We start from the raw sequence: 11742 nt of genomic DNA, 5'->3' as shown, positions 1-11742 counted from the left end.
GGCAAATCAGAAAGGAAAGTAACTGTAACTTATTCTTTGGTAACCAAAAGTTAGCAAGTATTTCTGTATTTCAAGTGATGAAAAGCAATAATCTTCCCATTTTGACAAATGGAAGAAAGACTTCTGGCAAAACACAACTCCCAGGTTTCAATTTTGAAAGACAGGCTCCACCTACAGCTCTGTAGTGCAAGTTCTCAGTCAAATTTTGCTTTCTAATTCAGAAACTTAACCCTTCCAAACTCTGGCAGTACACTGCTTCATCCTCTCCCACTTTGCTGTTGTCTGCTCGCATTCTCCACACACATCCAGCTGTTCCAGTTCTCTAAGGGAATACTCTCATCAAGGAAGCAATTCACTTGGAGATGAGTCTTGCACCAAGCGTATGTGTGTGGCTGCACAGCAGCTAGTAGTGTGTTATAAAACTCGGCTCCCTTTTCCACGTTAACTACGTATTTCATTTTCCTTCAGGGAAAAAAAAAGCACCCTGGACCAATTCATAACCCGGTGACCCAACTGCTTCTGCAGGACGCGCTGCATCGAACACTGGGGCATACCCCAGTAATAAGCCATGTAACCCCAGCACCAACGCTACTACCTTCTCATCGGTGAATGTGCCTCATCCTGCCTCTCTCTGCTTCACAAATGCACTACGCTGCACCACTACCATGCTTTTGAAGCAAATGTCCAGCTTGTACCCCTGGAGCCTTCCTATTCCTCTTTTTCAGGCTTATCCCTAAATTTTGCTTGCACAATTGCAGTCTCAAGAAACAGAAAAACTTCACACCCCTACAGGCTCTGAGAAAACTCCCCCCCGCCCCCCCCAGAGGCCTTCTAAGGCTTTACACAAAAAAATCAATTGCTAACTTTAAGCCACAGACCGTTCATTCAAAGCAAGTCCTCCCCACCCCAACCATGCAGAACTATCATTGCTTTAGCATTTAAACACACACATGCAGTTCACGGAATAAATGCTCGGCAAAGTAAACTTGTCCTGGTCTGGGCTTTCTTCTGGAATCTAGTCCTCTGTCATTTTCTAGACTAATATCCAATGCCTTTTGTCACTGCCTTTTAACTTTCTTCAGCTGAAGGGCTTAGATACTTCCTTGAAGTACCTGGTTGAGTCATTAAGTCTAGATGGGTTGGATCCAAGGTCTCCTTGCAGCCTGCCTCCTCAGCATATGGAAAGTCATTCATGTCCATTTCATCACTGTTAAACATATCAAGCTGCCTCTCTTGGTGCTCTTCCAAAGTCCTTCGAACCCTGCCCTCTGACTGTTCTACCACTTCCCCATCTCCTTCACTAATGACGGTCATGGGGCTGCTCTGGATGCGGTTGCGGACATTGTACTTGCTGCTTGCAGCGGAGGGGGGTGTTCGTGACCGGCCGTACCTAGTGCCAGAGAAGGACATGCTCCTTGGCATCAGGCCCTCGGTCTTGGCCCACTCTTCCTGGGCCCGTTTGCTCTTGCTGGGTGAGCAGCTGGCAGGGCTGTCAGAAAGGTCAGGCGAGGCATCTGTCTTCGGCCGGTGGAACCGTGGGTCCGTGTTCTTCAACATCTCTGCCGCGGACATGCGGGAACTGGTGTCACAACGGCTCCCTTTCTTCAGCAGCAGGGCTTTGAAGTTGTCGTTGCTGGTGCTGCTCTTGCGAACACTTCTCTGAATCGATCCGGCTTGTTTGAGGGTAGCTAAGGTTGGGGAAGCACCAGTGGGAGTCACGGGGGGTGATGGAGAATGGTTGCGGGTACGGTCGTCTTCAGAATCTTTACGGCCAAGGACTTTCCTTTTGGATCTGAGTTTGAAAAACAACAAAAAAAAGAGGACCAAACAAAAAATGAAAGTTTTTACCTCCCCTAATTCAAATCAGCTTAGAGGGGTGAAAATGAATTAAGCTAAAGCAGAGAGAGGGATAAGGGAGAAGTAATCTAAAACTAAAGCATGAGTAAGACCACCACCAAAACTGTATAGCCATTAATGCAGGTATTGGAGGTATGAGCTAAGTTTATTGTTCTTTTTCTGCAAATCTGGAACAATGAAACTACTAAAACTGGCAATGCTGATGTCCAAAACACCTTAGCGAATTTAGTGAATCAGGTTTTCTGCTAAGACTAATGCATTATAAAGACTATGCCCAATGCCATTTTTCTGATACTTTGGGGATTTGATTAAAAATGTCATCTAGAGTATGTCAGGGTTTTCTCTTTTGTTTTACTATTTCATTTCAATCATTCCATATTCCAGTCTCTGGAGAATTAGAAGTGTAGTTTAGTGCACTTGCCTTTAGAAAAGGATATTGCAATGCACTGCTGCTGAAGTTAAGATGGAATAAAGTGAGCCACACATAACCATTCTGGATTAAATGATTTTTTTAAAAAATCCCCTCCCCAACCCAAACATTAAATGAATAGTGAAAACTGAGTTTTCCAACTTCTATTAAGTTGCACAGACAAAAGTCACAGTTCTGTTGGTGCTCTGTCACTGCAACTCTTCGACTAAATGAAGGAGAGACCAACTTCCTGACATGAAAGTTATCATTCCAAATGAAAGGGCGGAGTGTTTTTTAATTTAAATGTAAAGTGCAGGGATAACAACAACAACAACAAAACCCAATCATGGAACTGGGAATAAGTGGAAACTGGACTTCTATCACCCCATTTTCACATTATTGGAAAACTTAAAGAAAGAAATGTATTACGTGACTGGCATCTGTAGCAAAGCTGCTTTGCTTCTTTGCAAGCTAAGCAAGAATTAATTAAAAAAGATTGTATAAAAGCTAATTTTACTAATGCTGTTTTGGCAAAAGTTTAAAACTAGTCAGTGGACTTGTTACAAATACAAGAGTATCATGCTATAATTCCATATTAATTTTTATCAAGCATGTGTTCAATGCAGACCATTCCCCTTGTAAAACACGTTTCTACTTAACGTGATCTTTAGCTGTACTTTCTTAAAGGCCCTGAGATTTTGCCAAGGCAAGCTCCAATGTCTCTATGCATTGCAGCCTACTGATAATAAAAACAACCCAGAAAACAAAGTAGCAGGATCCATCAGCTGAGTAGGTGTCAGCAACAGACTTGCCATAAACTCTGCCAAGACTTTGGAGCGATGCTGTCTCTCGTAAGTGGTGAAGTTTATGCACAGATCACTTACAATAGCCCCCACGCGGCAGCTGTAACAGCTGCTGCTGCCTCCACCTGCCTTTCTGGAAGGAGAATGTAATACCAACATCCATTCAGCCCGAGGATGAATGGACACCAAAAGATAGCATAGGGATAAAATGATGACTTTGGTAGCGGCAAACGTAAGAACCTTGTCTAGATTTAACCATATGCCAATACCATAGGCAGCAAGTGAATTTGGTGCTTGGATGCTGTGCAAGTCTGTATGCAAACATGTGTGTGCATTAGCTCCAGGGAAAAAGATTTCCCTCCCTTAGGGTTTTGGCCGCCTATGGGTATCTTTAAGCACGGCAATGCTGCGGTTGTACTGCTGCCAAAACCCAAATGAAATTCCAAATAAACAGAAAGCAAAATTCAATTGTAAAGATCTGCACGGAAAGACTTAGTTATTCTGGTTTGAAGTAATTCAGTAAGACTGTGAATGCAGTGCAGAGTGGTCAGTTTGCTATCAGCATCTAACCAGCTTTTCTCAGCATGTATGAATTATGGCAGAAACTTAAAATTAAGAACCAAATTTGGTTTTGGTGGCTTTTCAGACAGAGTTACGGTATATATTCAAACAAAACTGTAACTTAAACTTAGATTGTTGTTCCTGCCCTTAATGCACGTACTGCTAATTTCTTGTCTTACTCCAAAGCACATATTCAAGAGTGCCAATCACTGAAATAATAACTTTTAGAAATAGTGGGGAGAAAACGATAACGTTTTTTATTAATTAATAACCAAGGAAGATAGTGGTTCAAGTCTAAAGCCAGCAAAAGCAAGATCTTAATAACAAATGTGTCAAGCAGTTTTAACTATGTCACATCCAGTTCCATTGTCCATTTCCCCATAACCTCATGAATTCCATGTATGTGCATACACACAGAGATCCACTCTCTATCTGCATACATAATGGAGAAAGGCTACTGGCCAGAATATTTCATTCTAAAAACAGATTTGTCGCAGTCCTAGTGAGAGCCATGCAACATGAATGCAACAGACCATTTTTAGAACAGCTCCTACAGGCCAAGTCCTAAGGGGTAATGGTAAGTTATAAAAATTCAGTATCACATATGTGTAATTTTTGTAACATCTGAAACAGAATCATTTCAAAAATAGAAAAACAACATTTGCATCCCAAGTGCTGCAGTCTCCCAGCTCCCAGCCACGTTCTCACAACAGGTTTTTCCCATCCCTCGGTATTCCTGACACAAAACTCATGCACATATGTGCAAACTGATTAAACATCTAGATAAACCTACACAAATGCTGCCAAGCACTTTCTGTGACCAGTTAAAAGAGATGGCCCCTCTAAATTTTGAGGTAAAAGACAAAGCCACGAGATGGCACTACCACTACATCGATTATAGACTAAAAGCAAGCTCAGTAGTTTAGAGAGTGGTAATGGTCTTCTGTGTGTACTGTTTAAATGGTGCACACGTTTCGTTTTGTGGTTTTAAGCTTCTTTTCTTTTCTTTTTTTGACAACCTAATGTTGTCGGCACAAAAATCTAGTTGCCTATTCAGGATGATTTTGTTTTTAAGGGAAATGAATAATGTCATTAATAATAGAGCCAGTATTGCACATTTCATTCATGAACCAGTTTGACACAAAACACCACACCTCAGGCTGGATTATGGCAAACTATAATCCAGCGTTTGCCATATGTTTTGCCATATGACTGACATGTTGTGTTACTTGCCAGTTTCAGCCACGCTTGCCATGAAGCATTAGCGTTGAGCCTCTGTCCCAAACTGCACCATATAAGCAGCGAAGAGAGTAAAAAGAGATGGAGAAGAAGAAGAATGAAAACAAAAAGATACACAGAAAAAGCAACAGTAGAGTTAATATGGCAGATTGAGAACAGTACAATAAATACTAGATGCAACTTGATATTTTAAGGGGCAGGATATTTATAATATATCTACATTGACTTAATCTGGTAGCTTTTAGTTCAGAATGGATTAAATGTATTCGCAAAACAATAAAACACAAGTTCTTCTGTTCATCTTTTTCATCTATAGCCTTAGTAGAAAGTTGATAAACATGCTTTCTGTTAAAGCAATGACTGTTGTAATTGAGCATTTTAGTAAAACAATGTTAATTGATTTTTGAGAGAACACTGGACCTGACAGCACGGGCAGGGCAGTTTCTGCAGTACCTGTGAATGGCTGCAAAAAGATCCTCAGTAGTCCTTGGTCTCGCTGGTGTTGCCACTCCGTCCGTCTCTTCCCCATAACTATTGCTCGGCAGAAATGAACTATTTGCTGTATCTGATTCAAAAACCTCCACTATGCAGAGAGAATGAAACAACACTATCAGTCCATCATGGGATCCCAACAGGCATATAATCCTGAAATCAGCCCTTGCTGCCGCTGAGGCAAAGCAGAGATTGTGTGAGTGCACCGCTGTCATTATTGTGATTTCAGAACAACGCCTGCTTAGGACACTGCAGTGCACAAAATGCCTCTGCTTGGTCACACACGCAGGCAGACAACAGTACTGAAAGAAAAATGGTATGGTTTCCACTAAAATGCAAAATCAAAATTAACAAAGCTAGCCATGTTTTCATAGCATGTTTTAATCCTCTCACAGTTAAATAAAGCATCATTTTCTTTCCATGTCTGCAATAATGATAAGTCAAAAAGAAATTATAAGAAATCTCATAAAGTATTAATCTGATCCCTGCAACTTTATTTAGGCTTTTAGTTTTAACTATCGCAGGGGGCTCTTTTCTCTACAGAAGCCCACCTGAATGCTAGGATTGCTGTTCTCACTCCTCAGCTTCTTTAAGATAGGTACTGCTGCATTTGAAGAAGACTCAGAGACACTCACCACTTTCGTTCTCTTGAGATAGGTGCCCGTCAGTGTTACTGCCGCTGTCTTGGCTGCTGCCAGAACTGCTTCCTTCATCAAAAGCGGACTGCTCCTCCTGCCTGGGTTCTTCTTGAACTGGTGATGCAGCAGGCTGTACCACAAAGGCATTAGCTCCCACTGTCTCAGAGAAGGTGAATCCGGCAGCTCCTCCCTCAGGAACCAGGCTGCCAGAGTCCATCTCGCTAGAACTGAGTCCATCTGTAAGACAATTTCTCGCCTCCTCGCAGTGTGCAAGCACAGCGTCTCTCTTAGTTGGGCTTGATGTGCTTCTGACAGTATCGCACACTTCAGCTATTTTCTCCACTGTAAGATCTAACTGTGGAGGTGGTACAACAAGGAACAGTTTGGGTTTCTTTGAAATAGGAGGTGGTTTCTTGCTTGGCAATACGACCTGAGTCTTGTCAGGAGATGCTGGTGACCCCTGAAGGGACATGCCAGAATGGAGGTCTTCACTCTGCACTGAAGACTCACCTGAGTCTTCAGTAGCTGTCACCAGTGAAACAGCTTCAGAAGACTTGTTTAGACCTACTGCACTCACAGGATTTTGATCACTGTCAAGCGCAGGTGTGTTATCAGAGAGAATGAGTGGAGAACCCCGAGCCAGTGTTTGAACTGAGTTTTTAAATGAAGTGCATTGAGTTTTCATTTCCTCTTCGCCTAAGCCGTTACTGAGTCTTAGTGAGAGAGATGGCTTTAAGGAACACTGTGACGATGAACTGACAGTACCGTTTTCCTGAGAGATGGTTTCAGAAGCAGATTCAGGTGATGGTTCACCTTCTATAACTTTTTTCACAGACCTCAGCTGCACCATTTGCAACGCTTTGGTAGTTACTAAGGGCATCACAGGTCTCAATGCATCTTGCTTGTTGAGTGGCTGTTTCACTGGACTGTAGCAAGAATCTTCCTGGTTACGTTTCTTAAAAGAATACTGTGGGTATATTGTTGCACCTTTTGTTAGTTTGGGATCAAGAGGTGGTGCTGGTGGCGGGACAGCTAAGGGGAAAGTAGAAGGAGGAGAAACAGGGGAAGAGAACGAACTCATGAAGGCTTCTTGTGGAAACCATGGGACAGTCTGGGCAAAGGAAGAATTTGCATCAGCTTCTGGCGGAGGAGGGGGGAATGTGGGAGAGGCTGGCAATGGTGACAGATCCATGACTTCTGCTGGAGGAGGAGGAGGAGGAGGAGAAAGCTCAGGGCAATGTGGAGGAGGTGTTGGAAGAGGAGGTGGTGGAGGAGGTGCACCAGAATCCGGAGGAGAGCTCAGGGTGGGGTCCAATTTCTTCACACTCACGCTCCCTTCAGTAGACGTATTTGAAGAAAGAGAAGTGGAGGATGAAGACATGGAGAGCGAAGACAGAAGAGAGGATTTCCTTTCAGGCACTTTAGGCTTCAGCTTGGATTTCCCATTTCCTGATGACGCAGATTTTAAAAATACAGGCACTGGAGTAAGCGCAGTGGGTGTGTTGGACTGGCTGGAGTACCCACTCGACGGTGATGTGACTCGGTGGGATTTCTCCGGAGAAGTGCTCTTTGGTTTGGTCAGTCCACTGGGCACTTGTGGCACAGAAGCCCTTGAGCCATCACTGAAGTGGCTGATGCTGTAATCGCTGAGAGCAGATGATGTACTGGCAGAATGGGTCACTGGGGATTTTACCTGGTCATCTGCCACTGCGGCATAGTCGCTGTAGTAACCCCACTGGTCAGCGTACTCTGACTTGATGCTACTTGTTTCACTCTGAGAGGGAGTGACTGTGCAGATGGAGTACAGGTTTGGAGCAGTGGTGGACATCATGCTGCTGCTCGCACTGACCGAGCTTTGGCTGCGGGAGCGCAACACCCAGGGATCCTCATAATCACTGCAGGGGCTCTGGGAAGGGGAGCTGCCATTTTTGCACTTGAGATTCAACTGCAGAGAATGCTGGAGGGTGGCAATGAGGGTTTCATCAAGTACCTGTCCATTGGACTGGGCTTTTTTCTTGGGCACCCTTCTGAGTGAGTCTGTTCTGGATGGTGGCAAAGGCGGCTTCTTTGCCTTCTTCAGAGAGATGTTTCTTGCAAGGTATTTGTCACCTTGGCCTGTCTGGTCATCCTGATGTCTCTTCTCCTTTCCTTCAAAGACATTTATCACGTTGTCTCTGGGATTCCCAAAACCATTAGTACTATTGCATGGCATGTCTGACTTCAGTCCAGAGTCCATATGCATGGAACTGTAATAACCATCATGGTCCACAGAGTACAGAGAAGTAGAATCGTCCCTGACCGAAGTCCTCTCCAGGCTGCTGCTGCTCAGGTTGCTACCAGGAGTGGCACAGCCTGGTGTGGTACAAACCACTTTGCGTGAAGAGGCCTCACCGTTTTCTGCAGACTTGTACAGCCAGTGCTCTGTGATGTTCACTGCTGCTTGGGCTCGCTCCCCTGAACAGCTAGATTCACTCCTACCATCGCTGTCCTGGGAAGGGTTTGGTACAGCAAGATTGTTCCTATAGCTGTAGCTCACGCTCTGAGATGCAGCCTCTGTGTTTCCAGGAGTGCTAAGAGAGACAGCAGAGTCACCAAGAGAAAGCATCATGACAGTATTAGATGGGATGGTATCTGAAGTCTGTGAGTGACGTGTGGAGCTGCTCTCGCTCCAGTTACCGCTTGATGAATGGTGATCTTCTTTCCCACTTACTGCACTGCTGGTAACAGGATTGTCTCTTGGCTTTGGGTAGGCAGTGGAGCTGGTAATTTTACTATCCAATGATCCAGCACTCTGGGCAGTGTGGATAACAATAACTTCTGAGGAGGATGACAGTGTTGCATTGGGTATGATGCTCGTGGAGTAGGTAGCATGAGGAGAGACCACACATGCTGGGCTTGCGGACTTTTCGCTATCATAGCTTCTCACCTCTTGAGACTTCGGCCTCGACAGGGACCCTGTCGTGGGATTATTCCTCAGATGCACAACACTATCATCCACTTGCAATTTGCTTATCTGGTGGGGTAAAGTGCCAGCGATGTCTTCTGTCTGCCTAGAGATGCTCTGTGTCTGCTCTAGGGACTGCAAAGACACTCTCGCACCAGCCCGAGGCAAGCTGTGAAAACCTATGTCGCTGTTTTGGCGAGAAGCAAATATAACTGCAGCAGAATCACTCATCACTGACATGTTTCCAGATGAGCTGGAGAACTGAGACATCTGGGCTGCGATGCCTTGTCCTTTCTGCGCTCGTATTCTTCTCATTGAAGGGGGCACAACTTTAACTTCCTCCGTCTGGCAGCTGGTGTCCTTGGTTTCAGAGCGCTGCATAGCAGAGCGATAGCTGTCTAGTCTCCCTAGCGTGGAACAGTGATCTGGGACATACATCGAATGTCCTCGGAAATCACTTTGGCCAGTGCCAACTGCTGGAGTCAAAATAACATAATTATTCCTTGAAGCACAAATTTACATTTATTTTCTTACTCACGTAAAAACAAAAAAAACCCCTAGCAAGCTGCTTGATCCCCGTGCTCAGTTATGCCTTCTGAAAAAGAATCTGCAACAATGGATTTTGCAGAGGCATTGTGTGTTTTCTGCATTTCTCTTCCCTTTTCCCTTATTACCAGAAACCTCCTGCTTACAGAATCGTCTGTGTTCCTGCTGCACATTCGACATGTGAAATCCACTGTTTATGACATGGTAATAATTTCCATAGTAATCAGTTATGTCAGAAACCAAGTAGCACTGTTTGACTTCCAGTAGGCAAAGCAGCAGGAACAGACAAAAGCCTGAGAAACGTGAAGTGTTTCCATCCTAATGCCTCATGCAATAAAGAAAAGGGGAAGGAAATCTGGAGACTAATATGAATAATCAGCTCTGCTTTTTAAAAGCATCATACTTCAGAAAAAATGTTCAGGAGACATGGATAGCTCTCCAAGTCTTGCAGTTCATCTGAAGGGAGGCTAACACATTGAAACGTGCATTGTTTTACCACGAATAATACATGTGCTATAACAGCATTTATACAAATACATTATCCAACACTGCAAAGAAAACCATTAAATAATATTTCTCCATACAACTACTTTCTATTTATCATAAAGGAAAAAACTCCAAGAAGTGGGGAAAAGAAATAGCTAGTACTGATGGTCATCTCATCCTCAGCACCGTCAGGAAACAAAAAATAACCGTACTTTTTAAAAATGAAGTAACAGTCATATACTGGCATTAAAAAAAACTTTGAGGACAATGGAAAAAATAGTTTTAGTTCAAAATATAGTTATCACTGGGTCAGTGGAAAGGATTCTAGAGTTCTTTTAAATTTACATTTTTATTAGTAGCTGTCTTTTAAAATTACAAACAAGAACACTGCTTTAAAATTAGCCTGTGTAAGGCTGTTGCTTTTCAGTTCAGTTGCATTACCGTATAAATAGCAGACACGAGAGGCAGGCTTACTGCTGGAGATGCTTGTAAGGATGCTGCATGTGTCACTGCCGGGGAAAATTGGTTATTTTCAGTCTCCGCCTTAAAGCTAGTCTCGGGAACAATGGAGTAGCACACCTGATAGGACTGTTCTCCTTTCCTATTTACTATATGGAACTGGATCAGGAGGACAGGTATTCTTAGCATGCAGCTTTAAACACCACTTAAAGGACATTTAATTATCCTTATTCTTGGCAGGCAAGAGAGGCATTTAGGATAAGGAAAAGAGGGCTCTAAAAAGGCTACAGTGAAAGCAGCACACACAAAAAGATTGTTTACTTCTTCTCCTCAGGTATATAAGTAGTCTTTTAGAAGCTTGAAGCCTATTTAGTTTGCTTTATGTAGACTCTCTTGCTCTCATGAAAACATAGCCTCTTTCTGCTTCTGGTAGAGGTTTGCAGCAAAGCTAGATTCTTGGATGCTGGCAAACATTTTGGATAATCTAATATGAGATACTGTCAGAACAGATGGACTACTGCAGCCAATCAAGAGAGGTATTTGCATATTCTGTATATAGTTACTAAGAAAAACAATTTCATTTTGCTTCCCATGTGTATTTTTTCTACAGATTCAGGTTGAGAGTGAGAAAAACATCAAAGTAGGTATTGCAAATGTTTCTGGAACCATGACATCACTGATAACAACTGTTAGCCAATTAAAAGTAGCTGGTAATAAAAAATGTGCATACTAGGTTTTATAAATAACCAAAGAGATGGGGTGTTTTTCTTCTTTCTGTTTGTTTACACACACACAAATGAGTCAGAGGCTGGGACTTGTGGCAAATGAAGCTGTCAGCACTACAGCAAGTATCTAATACCATCACATTAGACCTGTGGCTGAGAGCATCTCATTTCAGTATGCAATACGTTTGTACTCACAAAGAAAGCTGAATGCGCTCTGCTTCACAAGCAGCGTAACGTGCATGGACAGCTTATGCTTGTTTAAAATGTTACTGCTAGGGAAGGTAGATGGCAAAGCAGGACAACGCTGGACTTGCTAACTTCCCCTTTCCTCCTTCCAAAACCAGGAGTGTCAGGATGCATTATTGGGACATACTGTTTATTGCAAATGCACAGCAATGCTTTAAAATGTCTGAAATACAAAATTAAAACCTTGGTGCTGAGCTACTACATGAAAGAGGCTAAGGACCCTTCTTATGTCAATCCAGGCTAAGCTCTTTTTCGGCAAGGATGGCTGTACCAAAACGCCTGGGGGAGCAGGTGGTGCCCCACGCCCTGGCACCCATGCCCAGAGTGAGCCCGGGAG

The 11742-nt window shown here is 43.4% G+C and overlaps 1 protein-coding gene across 1 annotated transcript; it reads right to left on the bottom strand.

Annotated features, from left to right (window-relative positions):
• Positions 1–909: 909 nt before the first annotated feature.
• Positions 910–9419, bottom strand: NHSL1 (NHS-like 1; the record flags this gene model as incomplete). Its single annotated transcript, XM_010281946.1, has 3 exons — positions 910–1792; positions 5323–5452; positions 5997–9419. Coding segments are annotated over 3 exons (4277 nt in total), but the record flags the coding sequence as incomplete, so codon positions are not given.
• Between the last annotated feature and the right edge of the window lie 2323 nt (positions 9420–11742).

The sequence above is a fragment of the Phaethon lepturus genome, unplaced genomic scaffold, assembly GCF_000687285.1.
Source record: "Phaethon lepturus isolate BGI_N335 unplaced genomic scaffold, ASM68728v1 scaffold18612, whole genome shotgun sequence".
Lineage (NCBI taxonomy): Eukaryota > Metazoa > Chordata > Aves > Phaethontiformes > Phaethontidae > Phaethon > Phaethon lepturus.
The sequence above is the reverse complement of the archived record's forward strand: the minus strand, read 5'-3'. Positions and strand labels throughout refer to the sequence as shown.